This window comes from Penicillium brevicompactum (assembly GCF_028827555.1).
Source record: "Penicillium brevicompactum strain IBT 35665 chromosome Unknown utg000001l_segment0_segment0, whole genome shotgun sequence".
Lineage (NCBI taxonomy): Eukaryota > Fungi > Ascomycota > Eurotiomycetes > Eurotiales > Aspergillaceae > Penicillium > Penicillium brevicompactum.
Genome location: NW_026623203.1, coordinates 575,262 through 593,381, shown reverse-complemented (window position 1 = coordinate 593,381; position 18,120 = coordinate 575,262). Strand labels below are relative to the sequence as shown.

Sequence of the window (18,120 nt, the reverse complement as noted above, 5' to 3'; positions counted from 1 at the left end):
TGCATCGAGCCAGGAAAGAATGTTTTCCTCCTCCCATTCCGACCAGACAATTTCGCTGCGAGGGGACATAGTGCTCGCATGAACTAGCAGTAGTCAGAGAGACTTTTTGAGGCAATGGCACGGTTTGAATTCATGCGGATGGGAAAGGTGAGCTTAAACCCCCTTCAGGTCCCAGTGAAAAGCTAAGATAGTACCGTGGGTTGGTTCATCAGAAACTTTCAAAAGCGCAACAAGATGACCCATGAACCCTTTTGGCGTGTCAATTCAGCGGGTCTGAGCTGTTACCTATCGACGCCGTACTTCAGACTCTCTCGAAGCCCCAGCGTTCGAACATATCCCTATCTACAGTAGCGAGCAAATTTTAATTTTGTGCTTCTAAAGACTGCTCTTGGATGTAGCTACTGTGGGTTGAAATGAAAACAGCAGCGAATTCTCAGACCGAGCCCCACTGGGTATTGAATAATGTAACATTAAACAGACTTTGGCGGCAAATACGCCAAGTTTCCCCACCTAAAACAGAATGGCTTTTATGACTCATTGGCCAGAATGTATTTCAAAATAAGCGACAAGTGGGGGATGTGCAGATGGCAGACAATGCGCCTTGTAAAACCCGATTGCAACCTCCGATATGATGATCCAGCTCTCTTTAAAAGCCTGAACGACTCCTTTGACATTTGGCCATATTTGGAGACGTTTGTAATTCCAGCGTGACTCAGGTGCAATCATGGCTGGGATTCGAAAAATTCCGTACACTGATCACAGACAAAGCTTTCGGAGCCGATTACAGCGCGCTCTATCCCTGCCACCCTCCGAGTCTGAGGTTATCCGGAGTCCGTCAAGGTCTGCGGCGGGTGATACTACAGAGGACGAGGCCTCTGTTCAAGAAAATGCCAACTTTGGCAACGAACGCATCCGTATCTCGGCGGATTATGACCAGGAATCTCCTTCACCACACAGGTTGTAGGAGCCCGAGATCCGAGAACGAACTGGAACTACCCCGACAGGATGATCTTTCTGGAGACTACACTATGATCGCCTTCCAATGTGTGGCTGAGTGAGTGCCACAATAATCTGGAATGATGTTTTGCGATACGTCTGCTTACAACATTAAGTCTAGATATCCGAACGAAGTTAGTCGTGCGACCGAGCGAAAAGAACGAAGACTGACTTGTTCCAGGTCCATGCAAAAGTCACTGAATAATCAGAACAGCTGGATTGCAACTTTTCGCAGTGATCTGGAGGACATCCGCAGTCGTTTGGCGGCTGTGGAGACAACTATGGAGATGGTGGCCAAAGAGGGGGAGAGCGATACTACAAAGGGCAATGCAACTAGGCGAACGCTTCGGTCACAGCAGTGATCTGGATCAAGATTTGATGAGGTGGAAGTTTAGATTTTAAAGCCTGGAGTTGGCCCTTGACGGTTGAGGTGCCATCATGCAATTGTAATTTCAGACCAATCCTATCTCACCGGAGCAGACTCTGACTTGAAGCTGTATATAACCGCAAGGCTGCTAAACTTAGACAAAACGTCGCTATAAATTCGGTATGACGAGATTAATTCTCTGGCTTCGTTGCTGATAGCTTGATGGCCGTATAATGATAAGATAAGACAGGCTATCAAGGTTTTCGGGGGTTTAAGCACTTGCCGATCATTTTAGCCACTCCCTGGCCCACTTGGATCCATCCTCAAGTCCCAGCGGTGGATCAATTGAGATGCATTGATTGACCGTCGTACTTGTGGTAGAGTATTCCAAATCTTATGACCCGCGGATAGCCCGCTCAATTGAGTTTCAATAACTGTGGGTGGAACAAAGATGTACCATAGCTAAAAGCCAGCAGCGTAACCTGCCATTTGGGACTTGATTACCTGTGAAGTGGCCAGACAATCCTCGGACAGACGATGCACGCAAAAGAACTGGATTTTTTCTTCATGACTCGTAGGGCCAAAAAAACTTGACAGAGATGGGATTGCGTTACCTATTAAATGGTCGGTGGAGACCATGGTTGTGATCAGTCACTTTCGATTGCTTTCCGGACGATCATGACCCACCGAGCTGGGGACCCTGCGCTAACCATATTCAGCGGCCACGGAATATTCTCCGAGGCTGCCCTTTGGCGGAACGAAAGTCTAATTAAGAAAACTGGTCGACGCATATCTATCTTTTACTATTCCATGAGACTGTGGTGGTAATGGTGAAGATTATGTTATGAGCTATCTATATGCGTAGTGGTCATATAAAATCGACTATGTGGTTCGCCACAACAAGCAGAACGGGCCCAAGCCTCAAGCCCTCCATTCTTCACACAAGCGATGCATACTGGTTGGTTGATTCTGGCGCTTGCTGGGTAGCAAGAGGATAATCACTCGATGCGGAGAACCCGGGACGGGCATCGTGACCCAAAGACACCAGCGGACTGTTCTGGTCGGGCCAAGTTCCGTGGATCACTCCAGAGCCCGGCAAATAGGATGCCACTCTATAGTTGTGAAGGGATTCGATCGTGTTCCAGAACTGAGTGGTTGCCGATGCCAGCTCGCCATGCGCCTGATGCAGGACCGGCTGAATATCGTGCCATGAAATCTGGTCCTGCATAGTGGCGTTCACTGACTCCTGCTGCTGCTGAATCTGGCAGAGCTCTCTTTCAAGCCTCTGTTTTTCAACCAAGGCTTTGTCTTTTGTTGTGATTGCTTGCTGTAATTTCGAAATCTCCCGGGCCTTTTCATCATGCAGACGCTGGATGGACTGAGAATGATGGGCTCTTTCATCGGCTACCGCCCCAAGAGCGAGTTCAAACTCTTCTTGAATCTGATCCATCATATGCAGACATTCCCGATGGGTTGCTTCGTCCTCTTTATGCCTGGTGCTTTTCGTCACAGAATGTCCCTGGAAACGATGGTCAGCCAATAGCACACTGCATAAAGAAGATCACATGATGACCTAGAGTACGGCAAGATACAAATAAGCGAGAGTAAGTGAGAGTGTGACATACAATTCCTTTGCGTACATTCGCTACCGAGCTCAGAAGGCCACGGTCCGCCTTGGACGTAGAGCCCGCCGACCGGACAGAACAGGGCGAACCAGCACGCGACCTGCCCGAACGGGACTTTGCTTTGGCGGCAATGCGCTCTGCACTCCGAGGGGGCTTGGGGTCATTTGCCATATTGATTTCTTCGGTTTGAGGGGTTATCGTTGATTCAAGTAAGACGCAGGCTAACTGGAAAAGATGACTGAGTGTAATAGCCCCTGAGATGCAACGGCTTTAAAGGTCTAGGTGGAGACCAAAGAAAAGACCTGAAACGAGGTGAAGGCGCTGTTAGCCCTTGCCAAGGCTTTATTTGCTAGCCTCTGGACCATGGGCAGAGATGATCGAGGAACCATCCTGCACACCGAACCCCATTCGATGCTAGCTCAAACTAGAAAAAAAATGAAAATAAATTAAAGAAAAGGAGAGAAGAGGACAAGAACAAAAAAGAAGAAAAACAAGCTTGCCAGTCCATTGTGGAGGAAGTGATCGGCCGGTCCGCGCTACATCCATCCAATCAGTGTTGTTTCAATACCGGCTGGGTTTGAAGACTCAGGGTCACTTTTGTACGAGAAGAGTACTCTTTGCCCTTATTATAGTTCACTTGATGTCTCTTGCACAGATATACATTCACGGTGTCATCTGATTACGATCAGCGATCCTCCCCCGTCACGTCTCTCATTGATGCACGCTGTTATATCAGAGGCAACATCTAAACTCTAAGCCGTTCTACGACAACAGAACCAAATTATGGTTCCCAGGACAACCATATGAGCAATTTCAGCTACCAAGGCTCATGATCTGGTCCCTCGTCCATTGCCACCTTCGCGAGATTGCAACGCTACTATCACACTTCTGATGAGACCCTGGGTACATAAAACACCAGCTGGACCAATCAAGAAACGCGCGTAAACATGGATCGACGCTGAGAATCTTCTGGGATGAAATTCCTAGTAATGACCCTTGGGACATTAGATCAAGGAGGTTCTATTTCTGGAATCGAGAAAAAAAGTGGCAGAACTTGGAAAAATCCAGGCAGGATCCAAAACCTTGAACTTAATGGTCCGTTGTCAACGAGTGGAAAGTTTTCGTTGCTAAGGATGTACGATTTAGACAGGTGAGATATTCGGAATATCACGCAATCTTCCCAGAGCAAAATGGTTAGCTAAAAAAAGCTGTGTTATCATGGTTCCCCAGAACCCTTTGGCCATTTGTCGGTTGCTACAATTCTGGTTCTTCATTCACGTAGTTTATAGAACGTTCTAGATGGTATCTATATCACTTTTCATCAGCCATCCCCAAATAAGCATATTCCCTTCCTATCCGATGTTTCCTCCCCTAGCCTTGCTTCAATATCTTCGCCAGTCTGGTAATACTTGCAGACAGCCTATATGAATTTAAGCTGTTATTGGAGGGAGCAGAGAATATTGTATAGATATCTTCGATTTCTGTACTACAGTTTGAGATCGATTGGCCTTAGATCGAAAATGTGGGTCCAAATTTGGACAGTCGAAAGGCCTACTATTTCCAACATCCTTCTCATCATTGCCAATATTCGGGATCGCGCGACCAATAAGATTCACTAACAACATTGCAGTCATTTCATAGAATACTAAATTCAACAGTTTGAGATGGTGATACAGGGATTCCTTTTCTCCAGTAAAATAGCTTGAAGTGTACTGGCAGCCATATTCATGATAGGTCTAGAAACCAGAAGCAGAAGACAGGATATAACCTTTCTGACTGGGTCGAAAGTTAAATCCTAATTTCCATGAATCATTGCAGTCTTCCCTCCAGTGTTCGGTTCCGTGATTCATAGAACAATAATTTTTCACGATAGTTTGACGATCGGCCGCCGCTGACCGTGGATCCCGCTCTGCGTTCCACGGTCGTTGTGATAGTAACCTCTAGTACGACTTGGATGGAAAGAGCCCTTTGTTCCAGCTGCGCAACAGCATGCCCTCTTCATACTGGCTGGAACAAAAAACGTCCCAATAAACAAGATTGGGCGAGGATCGAGGATCAATCATATGCGTCGCAGCTCTACAGTATAGACAACTCTGTTGTCGACCCACCTCCCCAGTTTAAACCATTCAAGGCTCTTGAGCTCTAGCTGATAAGTGTTCTAAGAACTTCAGAGCCTTTTAGGAGATCACTGGCTATTATGTCAAGATCTCATTTCGCGGACACTCACCTCTTGGTTCCATGAGAAACTTATAAAACCTGCTGCTGCTCCCACCCATCACCTTTCATTAGAAAATTCCTTCTACTCGTGTCAAGTGCTACCAGATCATGGACACGGTCATAACCAGCCTCCCCCAAAAGTGGGAGCCATCCTTGTGGAGAACATCTCAATTATTCAGACTGTGTCCATGTTCTCGATCGGCGCATACAATGCTCTAGAAACCGCAATTGTCGCATTCGATACTTTCAAAAAATATCGCAGTCTGTATTTCTGGAGTATACAGGTTGCATCCTGGGGAATCCTGGTGCACGCCCTTCCTGCCATGGCTCGCTTCGTTTCTCAAGCATCCAATCTCGCGACGTCAATCCCCTTCATGATCGGATGGTACGCGATGGTTACCGGCCAAGCCGTCGTACTGTACTCGCGTCTGCACCTCCTCGTCTCCAATATGAGAAATATGCGTTGGGTTCTATGGATGATCGTCATCAACGCCTGCCTTCTACATATTCCTATGACCGTCCTCTTCTTCGGTGTCAACAACGGTGATACACATTTCGCTCGCCCTGCGGCGATATTCGACCGAATCCAATTGACGGACTTCTGCATACAAGATTTCGTCATCGGTGGTATCTACATTTACGAAGCAGTTGGTGCTTTCAAGTTGATCGGTACAATTCGCGGTCGCAACAGCCGCAGCGCAATCATCCATTTATTTTGGATCAACATTCTTGTCGTATTCCTGAATATCCTACTCATCCTGGCAGAATACAAGCTCCACTACATTCAGGTGAGCTTTAAGACTGTGGTGTACAGCATCAAGCTGAAGTTGGAGTTTTCTGTGCTCAATCGTCTTAGCTTGGCGGTTCTCCCCTGCACCTGCAAGCGTGAATCCACGGAGCGGGGCCGGCCAAGTGATCAGGACATCTTTAATAGACGCCTTCCACAGACAACTGTGGGACCAGAGATGGCATTGCAACCTGCAGTTGCCCCAGGAGAGATATCACGCCATTGTTTGCTACCAGGCTGCCTCTATGGGCATCAGGCAGCGCCACGAGAATTGTCCAGCGAGAGTACCATATGCCTTGGAGACATTGCATACTCAGGAACCCTCCCCGATAGCCACTCAAGCACCCATCCGACTGGATCATCGGAATCTTTACCGGCACTGGAACTGAGTCTATCTGAATTTTCACCAAAGTTCGATATCTGAGCGTTCTGGCAAAGATGAAGGCTGGGTGTTGCTGGGCTTGTGGAATGAGCAGCGGAGGTGCGGGTGGTGGTGGTGGTAGTGGTGACACATGACCAGGTATAGCCGTGCTAGCTAGCTAGCAACAGCTCGGCCGTGGCGCTTGATTTGAAGTCTTTTCAGACTGAATAACTGGTAAATCTTTTCAGAGGCAATGCGACTTGCGCCCGCCATGTGATTGTGGTCTGTATCGATATGTCGGAGCAATAGGTCAGTGAGATTTTCGGAGAACGAGATTGAATAAAAAGGCAATACACAAGACTGCGAGATAGAAGTAGCATACGAAACAAGAACTGTACTATTCACACCCAAGCTTGCCGTCAAACAATGTTGGGAATTGTCCTGTCTGGTTCAACCCACCGGATGTAGCCTGGTCGAGCCGCCAGGCTACGGCCCTGAATTTGTGTCTACTACATCCGTCCGAGAAGATGCATATGGGTACCAGAGAGGCTCTAGATTAGAGAAAGACAGTTCTTATAAGATTATTCAAGAGCGATTGGCAAATTCTGTGGAGTACCATTGATTCCTACAATGTTTTCCTTGTCAGACAGCGAATTTATTGCATGTCCCTTTGGTCGACATGAGGTTGATCCTATCCATAGAGATATCACGGGAAAATAGCTTTGGCAGCCATCAAAATTGCAAGCTGATCGACTGGAAGTTTCAGGAGGCGCCTTGTACGAAGAATTGCCAAGAGCGACACTTGTTGACAACCCGGTAGTCCCACGGCTTCGTCTATGGGCTGTCTGGAGATGCATGGATTGGTGTAGGATGATAAGACATCTTGGAATCGAATTAGTATCTGCATAGTGACGAAATGGATAACAAAGAGAAACTTGCTAGTTGGTTTTGGGAAAGAGGCCAATCTTTTGTGTTCGATGTCAAAATGAAAATCTTCCCAGATTTCTTCATGCGAAGAACAATATGTATGTCGGCACCGCATTCTGAGCTATACTCAGACGCTTTTTTGAAAAGTGTCCTTCGTCTTGTGCGCGCCTTTTGATTGACTGCGTCTGCTAGGTTGGTTTCCGATTTTGGCGGAACGACCATATTGTCGCCTGTGGCTAGTTATTCCAGCAGATAGGAAATGAAAAGATCAGATCAAAAAACAGCCAAACAGTCGATCAAAACTCGAAATTTTCAGTAGTGACTTGATAGATAAATGGTGGTCCATAGCAAACCCTGCACTTATGTGAATGGGGGACTCAAGGGTAGTAGGACAGTAGCGTTCGCAGTGTAAGCGAAAACCAGGGCATGGACGTATTGTTGAACTGCTCTCGGATTTCACAACGACTGGTGAGTTGTCGCGACTCAGTTGAATGAGGGCTTCCACTTCACTTTAGGCAATGCGAGAACTCTTTTAGTACAGTTGGCTCACCGCTTCCTTTCAACGAATACAACCACCAGTGTTTGAAAACCAAGTTTTTGTGATGATTGGCGGCAGCACATCTTGAGGCGAAAGACTAGCAGAGCTAGGTTTTAATGTGACTTTCTGGTGGACTCAAATATCCGCGGCAGCCACGGCAGTTCAGGCGTCCTCTCCACCCACATACGTTGTGAATATATATCAAGCCGTAGCTGATCCTGTCATAGTCTTCAGCTACCCGATTTCGAAATCAGCTTTTACCGCCGAAGATCATCTCACCTCCTGCTATGATATTCGTGAAATGGCAGCTGCGTTTTCGCCTGTCTATGCGCACCTGAAAATGACTTCACCCGAGCCCTACAGTAGAGACACAATTAACAACTCGCCACTGGCTGCAGATGGTAGTGATTTTCCTTGCAAGCTACAACCAGGCGCCTTTCATGCCCCGACAGAAGAATCGATTTATTGGGCCGGGCAGAATAACACCATCAAGCTTCTGGGCAGCGCCACCCATGGTGGAGGGTCTTGCCAGGTGAGCCTCACCAGTGATCGCGAGCCGACAAAGAGATCGGAATGGAAAGTCATCAAGTCCTACGAAGGAGGATGCCCCGCAAGTGTACCCGGCATTCTTCCTGGTGATGCCACGTCGGACCATTCCCTCCAACTCCACTTCGCGATTCCCAAGGGAATTGAGCCCGGGAAATACACCTTGGCCTGGACGTGGTTCAATCGTATCGGCAATCGTGAGATGTACATGAACTGCGCACCCATCACTGTGGCCAATGACTCACCCTCGAATGCGTTCGACGACACGCCCAAACAATCGCCTGCTTTTCCTCCTATGTTCGTTGCCAATATCAACGGTTGCATGACCAGAGAGAATGTAGACATCAGGTTTCCTTCGCCTGGAAGTATTGTTGAATATAATGGCAACAGAAACAACCTCCCGGAAGAGAGCGAACCGGTGTGCAGCGGAAATCCTACATTCGGTCCAATTCAAGTCACCGATCCAGCCGACACCGGCGCGGCAGATTCCATGACTGAAAATTCCCACTCAACGTGTTGTTCCTGTGGCTGCCAGGGTAACTAGACTTATATCAGCGGCCGAACGATGGGGTCCTTGCAGCTTTGAGCTATATAGACTGGAGAGACCCGATTATTTAGCTTAATCAAAATGGCCTGCAAAGTACAAAGTCCACATAAGTAGCTACCATCATAGACTTAGTCTACAATGTTCCATCTATCGTTCTGGATTACAAATTTGGTCTCAACATTCTCGCTTCAGCACGGCATTGTGCGAAACAATGATAGTATCTTGCTCGACCGGTATGATCATGCAGAAAAGAAAAACAGAGGCATCGCACTTCTCATCCTACACAAAGTGCAACCACAATAGACGACAAAGAAGCGCTAATGGACTGAGATCGGTCGCTCACATAAGCAACGATTGGTTCTAACAACAGGCCACATGTTAAGTGAGCGTTTGTGGATTAGTCGGGGAGCACTTTCAAACTAAGACAAGTCTATCGTTGAAAACGCGTTTGTAAACTACCACCTGCGAAACGTGCTTTGTCTATTGAACTTCCCCTCCTAACTTGCTTATGTACCACACATATAGTATCCGAGCAGCAAAGATGAAAGACAGGATCGCGAGATCTTTCTGGATAGGCCTTCAAGCAAAGAGCCAAGCCAACACCAATGAGTTCATCGTTCAGCAACGAGCATAGTAAGATTTGATACCGTGATACGCAGTCTTGTTGGCTACACTGACCAACAACTTCAACTCCCCCTCGCATGTTGCTCGGGTGAAGATGGTATTCTGTCACATTAGCTGAGAATCTGGTGACATGGAAGAATGAACTGACCTGCAAGAGTTCGTCAACCGATATACTTTCCAGCTGGCAAGGCAAGTCTTTGATCTCGGGTTCCCATTCGTAGGTAGGGTTCCTCAGCATCAATTTGGTGACAACATCAGCTAGAGCGCATAGTTTCATTGTCGCAGGATTCATTTCTGATTCATGGATCTGGCAGCTATTTTCGGCCCCGACTAGTGAATGTCAGTCTTTGTAGTTACTAATCATATAAGTGGATGCCTCACTGATCTTGACATCACCAGGCTGTGTAAGCAGGACTGTTTCCGGGCCCAGGGTAGCGAGTGCTCTTCCAAGCCCGCGCAGATATTGTATTCCTTCCAATACCTATTCTGAGTTAGCTGCAGCTGCATCTGCAAGATTCTTGTGTTTGACTCACCGGTTTGACAATTCCAAGCGTTCATCGTTGGTAATTGAGCAGCTGGAGGCTAAAATGTGGCTGACTGACACTTCCGTTGGCTCCCAGACCAACGTGCAGGATGCATCCTGATGGTAACATTCGATCAGCCTCAAGAAACTTGGATGAGAGATTTGTTCCATCAGTTCTAGGAAACCTGTAGCGGGCGAGAACTGTTGTTTGAGTTCTTGGATATGCACCAACTCTTCTTTCATCGTCTTGTGTCGGGCAAAGATCAGAGATCGATCTTGCGATGATGCAGCAACAGGTTCGAAAGTATCCCATGGGTTTTGGTTCAGCTGTGGGATCTTTCGCTTTGGGCGATCCGGGAGTGATTTCTTCAAACTGAGGGCGATTGCGGCGGCAATCATTTTCTGACTCGGCGAGGGTTGAATATCCGGAGAAGCAATTGGTTTTGAACTCGGGTGCTCCTGGAAGAAAGCAGATTGATCAACCCACACAGTCGGAGGCCGACTAGGGCTGACCTGATTGTCCTTCATCTTTGTGTGTGGTTTTGGCGACTTATGGAAAAGGGCAGTGGGAATTACACTGGAATTTATATCGCCAAAGCTTGATTTCTACATGCCCCTTTGGCCCTCATCACGATGGCACTTGGTCACGACATCATATTACTATCTCACTGCAACTTAAAAGTAATATCCCGCAAATTAGCAGGCTATGGTGAACTCTTGATGATCTATATCAATCACAATCGGTTGACGTTTCAACGTTTTCGCTTGGTAGCTTGCTTTGCGTCAGAAAACAGCTCTTGAATGCTCTTACGGGCTGTTAGTTCCTTAGTGCTTGTTATCGTACTATTTGCTCGTTGTGTCTCAAAACCCCTTACAGCGATTTTCGAAAGCAGTTTACCCCTCAGAGACGCACTCTTCGTTTCTCGGCCCGTACCCGAGACAAGGCTAGGCCTAATTCGGCTAGCTCATAAATTAAACTGATCCATAAGTGGATGATACCTTACCACTTGTCCCAATACGGGTTTAGCTTGTTTCGGGTACGGGCCGACAAACAAAGTGTGAGTGTCTGAGGGGTAAACTGTTTTCGAAAATCGCTGTACCTTGGGGAATTGAGTCGGGCACTCGTCTAGTACAATCCCGCCAAATTCTCGGATACGATTAACAGATTCATATCACCCGTCAAAACTTATTACATCCAGTTGGCCAAGATTCTAATTCTTTTCTCACATTTTGATACATAACGGACACTTAAAGTTCGTCACCGAGTGGCAGTGTGGATATACTGCAAATAGAACAACAAGAATGAAATGACTCGGGACCTTCTGGAGACGATATACGCCAGATCACTTCATTTGTGGAATCTGTTTTGGATCTGAACACCACATAAAAAAACCCAAGAAAACAAATTTGTTTCAATTTGAAATAAAAGAAAGCTATCTATCGGTCTATTTATCGATCCATGAATCAATTTATCGAACTGGTAAATCAAAACGCCCAATTCAACGTCAGCAATCTAGAGGAAATCAAGGCATCAATGGGCGGCGACGGCTACTCCTGGTCGTTCGCCAATTGGAGTATTGACCGAGCCTTGGGGTTGCATATTCTGGGCGATTGTGTCCCGGTACAAGTCATACATGGCTTTCGCCACCGTAAGGCGAGTTTCTCTCTGGATATCGTCTAGATCATGCCATCCCTCGTCTTTCTCCCTTTCTGCAATGAATTCCGCTTCTGTACGTATGGCTCTTTGGCCAATTGCGAGGTTGGACTTGTTCTGCACGGCGTTGGTGTTCGAGTTCAAAGCAGCGCCGGAGGAAACTGGATTCTGAGCTGCCTCATCTCCATCAAGGTTGATTGGGTTGGTTGACGACCCCTGTCTTGGACGCAATTGTGCAGTGGAAGGGGGAATTTCATATTGGCCCGCAGATACGAATTGAGTTGCAGGTGAACTGAGACGTTGTGTATGCTCTCGCTCAAGTGATTGCCTTGCTGCTGACCCTAATGGGCAAGGGGTGGGAGACCGATCCTCAGAGCCTCTTCCAGTGTCACTCTGGAGCACGCGCTGATAGCGTTCTTCTTGTTTGTCCCAGACCTCTTTGATCTTTGCATCTGCAGCGCGCTTGCCATTGCAGAAGCGAATGAAATCGGATCTGGGAATCCAAGAACAAAAATTTTGCGTTTTGTCGGTATCTTCTGACCTCAGGTCCTTCCATTTTATCTTCAACCAAGTACAGGGATCAGACTTGTATTTTTTATTTGGATTCTTTCTTTCTTCCGAGGCAATTCCGTAGATCCCGACAACATTGTTCTTGGAATACCGCCAGTTTTTGCTTCCTGGACTAACTTTGATCTGGGAGATCCGCAGAGACGATTCAGACATGCTATTCATGAATTCATTGGTATATCCATGTCGGTATTTGAATTTGTATCTGGCTCCATGGCGAGGCCCGTACTGGAGAATGACAAAGGTTGATCCTCGCAGGGTTCCCCATCCATCTACGAGCGCGTCGCTTTCCTCCTCATCATTGGAGGGATCAAGGGTGGCTAGAAGCTCTGGCTCTTCGGGCTCGGTGGTACCTCGGGTACTGGGAGACAAATCATCTTGATTCTGTGAATGACCGGCTGCAGGAGGGCGTTCATGACCACTCGAGCGTGACCCGGTTCCAGCATCATGCATCGGGGTGTCATCTCTCTCGATAGATTTCACCACTGAGCTGTCTGATGGTGGCGAAGAATTGGCTTGGTCAATCGGGCCATTGTCGTCAAGCTGACCTCCATCGTATGTGTCTGCGGGGTTGTCTGGCGGGTGACGCCCTTGCGAAATAGACGCCTGTGCAGCTACCCTTTCCATAAATCCAGGGGGCAGATGGCCTTCTTTGTCTCGTTCTAACATTTCAGGAAGGTGAGATTTTTTGCCCTTGGTGTTGCCGGTAGAGATTTTATTAACACCACCACTCGATGCCATAATGAATGACCGACCGCGATGTTCTCTGCGAAAAACAAATCATTCACGCGGTTAATGGCATGTATTTATGCATTTCGAGATTCTGAGCGAAGTCTTTCTGAAGACGCAAGACCGCGATATTTTAATGTGCGTTACAACTAAATGCGTGCACCGCAAGTTGTTTGAGTGTGCTCAACTTTCAAAAGGAGCAAGTGAGCATTTATTTAACTACACTCTAGCTCGTTAGAATTCTGTCTCAGAATAAAGAGGCAATGGAATGCGACCATATGTTGTTGACGAGTTCTGGAACCTAGGCTTTGAATATGATCTCTTTTTGTGTCCGGAAACAGCTTGTTGATTTTTGTTTTGAAAGGCATTTTTTCTCTCCTGACAAATAACGACTATGGCCAGCTGTTTCATGAGAAAGGATAGCAGACCAACGTATAAGCACTAGAGCAGCATAATCCCTCATAGATATTTAATTGCGGCGACTTTCGCTAGGCTTTTGACCAATGAGTGCAGATGCGTTGACCCCCAGAATCATTCATTGGGTCAGTGTCAATTTGAGAAATTTTATGGAGACAAAAAGTCGGTCCCAAGTTGCAAATTTGTCTTGTATGCAATACAGCTGCTACGTGGGATCAAAATGATACCTAGCGATTTGTTTCTTTTCTAGAATTTCCTGTGCAAGGATGGCGTTGAGAGTGGCCTTCCGTCGATCCTCGGTCCATTGGGTATTCAAAATTACTATATTTATGGAGCATCCTTTGACACTTAATAACTAATCTTGCTAGCATTTTGGCTCTGGTTAGTACAATTTACATGATAGAGGTGCGTGATCAAAACTGTATAGGGACCAGAACAATAATATCGAACTCTACAACTAAACAAAAAGCACGGATTGACATCTCGGCATGAAAGCCAGCACAAATCCAACACCACTGTTAAATGATCAGTGGTACATGTGACCAAGCCCTTTCACCGTCTGAAACTTTCACATCACTTTGAGATCGCAGCTCGAAAACGCCTGATATACTCATCTTCTTTTATAATCTCCTCCAACTTGTAGAATTTGTAGATCGCCAGAAGTGCTGAACAGTTAGAAAGTGTCGCTCCAGTTACAGCAGTTGTGACAATTGCCATTACCGACCAATCTCCACCTTGAGACGTGCACACGTTGATGACAGTGGTCAGCAGCCCGGCGGCAGCATTCAAGCATAGAGGCCTAGTTCGGTTTTAGTCTTGAGCCCGCGCTCTCCAAATCTGCCTCACGGCGTTGCTCACTTACACAAAGAGTTTATTGACCAGCCATAGGTAGTTTCCCCTGAGCTTTGGGAAGTGCATCAGCCACATGAGAGCTCCAATGCCACTCACAAGAAGAAGGCACGCAATCCCGAGTAATGGAGGGTTCTGGATGGTATGCAGCACGGTACGACCGGCTTTGTTGACTTGCAAAGCCTTTTCGACCTGGTTTGAAGTTTGCAGTGAAGTGAACGTGCCGGGGATGACGAGATAACCGGCCAGCAGTGCCCAATTAGCCATACCGACCGTGATATTGAAGCTGATGTCCATTTCTGCCTCTTCCCTGAGCATTCTGACATAAGTGGTCTCAATCGGGTCGTCGATCTGGCTGGCTCTAGACAGCGCAGGCGTCACATTTTCAGCTGGGCGGAACGGAACAAGCGCAGACTTCATTGCAGGAAGGGCAATCCTTTCTGATCCCATTTTACCTGTCATACTTAGATGGTTGCCCACAGAGGTAATAGCCGAGGAATGTTAGGGACTATTATGAAAAGGCCACAAAGCAAGAAAGGGCTTTAGAATGCATTATATAGTCAGTAGTGCAAGATTGCTACCATTCTAATATAGAGGAAGCCGCAGCTTTGTCTCGCGGTGAGTCTGACAGAAAGTGACATTTGTTGCAAACTTGATTCAAACGACCGCAACTTGCAGATACACAAGAAGAAGAAACCTGGCGCCCAAATGTTTTCCCTTGAGATCAAATTCTGAGACGAGAAAATACCACGCCAGTTCCAAGTTGAGGGCCCAGCGACACTTTGAAGCGCCTCTTGTCAATTTCAGACCAGTCCCCGAATATAAAGCCTCCAGCAGACCTCTTTCTTTTTAGATCTCCCACTCCATCTAATGGCTGCTTGGCTTGATCTCGTCAGCGAGAATGAAGTATGGCACTTGGTGGATACCAACCGCTTGGGAGAACTTGTGCAGGAATTACCCTATCCAAAATTTCAATATCCATCTCTGCTGTATTTTACCGGTAATTCAAACCGCATGAAAGCTTTGCGGGCTCTGTTCCCATACAACAACATCACACGCAAAGGCCCCGCAGGCTTGATTCGTCTTCATCTCAGCACTAAGACCGCTCATACACAGAGCCCTATTCTGTTTGCTGAAAGCAGTTTATGCCTGGAGTACAGCTTGGGCGACTCGAAATGGCTCAAGCACTCAACGACAAAGCATCGAAGCTTCTCTATAACGGGCGCAGAAGGGCTGTTGCCCCCTGCAAGGCTACAACAAGAAGTGAAGAGGCAAATTGTTTTACCATGGACCCAGATCCTGTGTTTGTTCCTCGATTCCGCCGCTGACATTCAGGCCGCAAGAAACTTACTCCAACAACCACGTCGACAGCTGACTATTGGCGACGAGGGTATTCCGGCTCCCACGCAGATAGTCATTGTCTTGACCAACGGCAAGCATACAACAAAAGCCTTCACACAAGAATACGCACAGCTTCAAAAGATGATCAAGACCGGGACAGTCACGATTCTCGATGTCAGTCCACGTAGCGGGCTTTCGGACAACGTCGTTTTTGCGCCACTGCAATGCTTGATCCTCAAGCAACTCGGTATAGTCCAGGCCGAGCAACTATCAGCTTGTCGGCGGTTCTCAGCAGTTCACCTCTGTGCTTTCTGGAACACTCATGTACAAAGTCACCAAAGGCTGCTCGATGCACCGCCATTTGATTTATTGGAAAGGGCCCGAAGGGGCTATACTAGAAATGATACGATGGGCGATTGTCTTCGAGAGGTCAGCCAGCATAAACCATCCGTTGGCTGCTCAGAGGAGGACTTTGATGACCTTGTAGCTACGGCTTTCTTGATGGATGCCTACCCCCTGGAATGCATGGTAAGTTCGATTTCTTTTTACTCGCACATTCATATCTCGACTTCAAAGCTGAATTGCCCAGGTTTCTCGCCCATCTTGGTTTTCGCCGCATTTTATGAGAAATTATGTCTCAGTATCTGGGACGCAAAGTTCCAGGGCCATATTGCTGGCGTTTCATTCCGCTTCGTACAAAGTTTCGGGCAGTTGAGCTCTGTGAGAACTTCAGCAGCCATTCGAAAGGAGACGTTGCATCGCTTGTATCGCCGGTGGGGTGGTCTTCGTTCCACCACTACTTGCTTGGTCTGTCTGTGTCGACCCCCGGAGCATATGCTCCCCTGCAAACATGCAATATGTGACACCTGCGTCGTGATCTTCGGAAATCCAAGTTCGCTTGGGGAGTATCACTTCGAGGTCGCTCAATGCCCTATCTGCGACGAGAGGTCCAACGTCACTGTCCGCCAACTACCTCCAACTAAGCATCCGGTGATTCTCAGTTTAGATGGCGGTGGAGTGCGCGGTCTGATTCAACTAGGCCTTCTACAAGCTTTAGAAAGGCGCATTGGTGTTCCGATCGCATCTCTACCAGATCTGTGCACTGGAACTAGTGTAGGTACGTACGACCACTGGCCGAGTGATTATGGTTGATAGACTAACAAAACTGGCGATTCAGGCGCATTATCCACTATTAACATCATTCTCAATCAATCTTCAGTCACGCAATGTTTCAATGCATTCCCCGACCTTGCGCGAAATATCTTTCGTCCTTCCTCAAATAGCCCAGTCCCTCGCTCTATTCGGTGGCTTGCCTCGGCGTTCAACCTGATCACAGATGGTCTTTATGATTCCGATGGGCTGTCACAAATTTTCAAAGCAGCCGTTGGCCCATCTCGCCGCATGTTCGATGTTGCCACGGCTAGCCCTGCGGGTTGCCGGATCGCTATTGTGGCAAGTCGTACCTCCGATGGCAAAGCCTGCGTATTGGCCAACTACCGAAGAAAAAGCCCACGTTCCGCAAATACCGCCTATCAATTTTTGGCGCCACATGATGACCGGGAGGATCCTTTTCTATGGGAAGCGTAAGTCGACTGTCCGAGTGCACCCAATGTGAATAGTAGTAGCCGATTTTGCTAACGATTAGCTTTTGACAGAGCTATATGCAGTGTTGCAGCACCCTTGTGAGTTCAGACACCATGAGACATAGTATCGCGCTGACACTCTCTAGTTACTTCCAGACCAAAACTTTGCCAGGCCTTGGTCTCTTGCAAGATGGTGGGGTTCGGGCGAACAATCCGCTAGCCATTGCTTTGCGAGAGTCGGGCATTATCTGGCCCATGGCGAAAAGGCACGACCTTCTCCTATCTGTCGGAACAGGATTCTCCACGTCTAGCCCCAGCGATTCAACTGGTTTTCTTGATCGCATTCGGGAGGGTGCTCTTCCCCGACTGTTTCGGGCCATGATGTCTTCTCCCTCTATGGATGGAAGGCAAGGGTTTTTGGAAGCTCTCAATTATCTTCCCCATTCGTCGACACCCGATATTTTCCGGCTGGACCAGGCCATCGATGGTACACTGCCAGCATTAGACGATACGTGCTCGCTGGAAATAATGTCGAATATGGACTTTGCAGTGCCAGCTGAGCTTGTGAGGAGCATTCTTGCGTCGGCCATGTTTTTCTTTGAGTTAGATGAATCTCCCGTCCAGGGCAATGCTTCCTTTTATTGTCGGGGATCTGTTCTTTGTTCACGACCGAACCCTACCGACATCCTGCAGCGAGTTCTTGTCGAGTTCCCCGGCGCCAGGTTTCGGTCTGGTCAGGACCACGATTTGGGAAGCATAGATCCAGTCGACGTTTGCCAACTTTGTGGATATTTCAGAAAGGGCGTTGCTTTTCGGGTCACCAGCCTTGAGGAAAGAGTCTCAATTGAGATTGCCAATGATACCTTTCGTGAAAAGATTGGCGGCTTCCCCAAATCGACGCTAGAATTTCTCGATGAGCAGA

At 47.5% G+C, this 18,120-nt stretch overlaps 3 protein-coding genes across 3 annotated transcripts; 1 reads left to right on the top strand and 2 right to left on the bottom strand.

Annotated features, from left to right (window-relative positions):
* Positions 1 to 11,589: 11,589 nt before the first annotated feature.
* On the bottom strand, positions 11,590 to 13,020 carry N7506_000127 (uncharacterized protein; the record flags this gene model as incomplete). Its single annotated transcript, XM_056949423.1, has 1 exon — positions 11,590 to 13,020. The coding sequence occupies one exon, from the start codon at positions 13,018 to 13,020 to the stop codon at positions 11,590 to 11,592; it is 1,431 nt and encodes a 476-aa protein (XP_056815338.1).
* A 978-nt stretch (positions 13,021 to 13,998) lies between these two features.
* N7506_000126 (uncharacterized protein) lies at positions 13,999 to 14,724 on the bottom strand (the record flags this gene model as incomplete). The annotated part of the gene is made up of 2 exons (XM_056949422.1): positions 13,999 to 14,224; positions 14,288 to 14,724. The coding sequence occupies 2 exons, from the start codon at positions 14,722 to 14,724 to the stop codon at positions 13,999 to 14,001; spliced, it is 663 nt and encodes a 220-aa protein (XP_056815337.1).
* Positions 14,725 to 15,144: 420 nt separating this feature from the next.
* Positions 15,145 to 16,767, top strand: N7506_000125 (RING finger protein; the record flags this gene model as incomplete). Its single annotated transcript, XM_056949421.1, has 1 exon — positions 15,145 to 16,767. One exon carries the CDS (start codon positions 15,145 to 15,147, stop codon positions 16,765 to 16,767), a length of 1,623 nt encoding a protein of 540 aa, XP_056815336.1.
* Between the last annotated feature and the right edge of the window lie 1,353 nt (positions 16,768 to 18,120).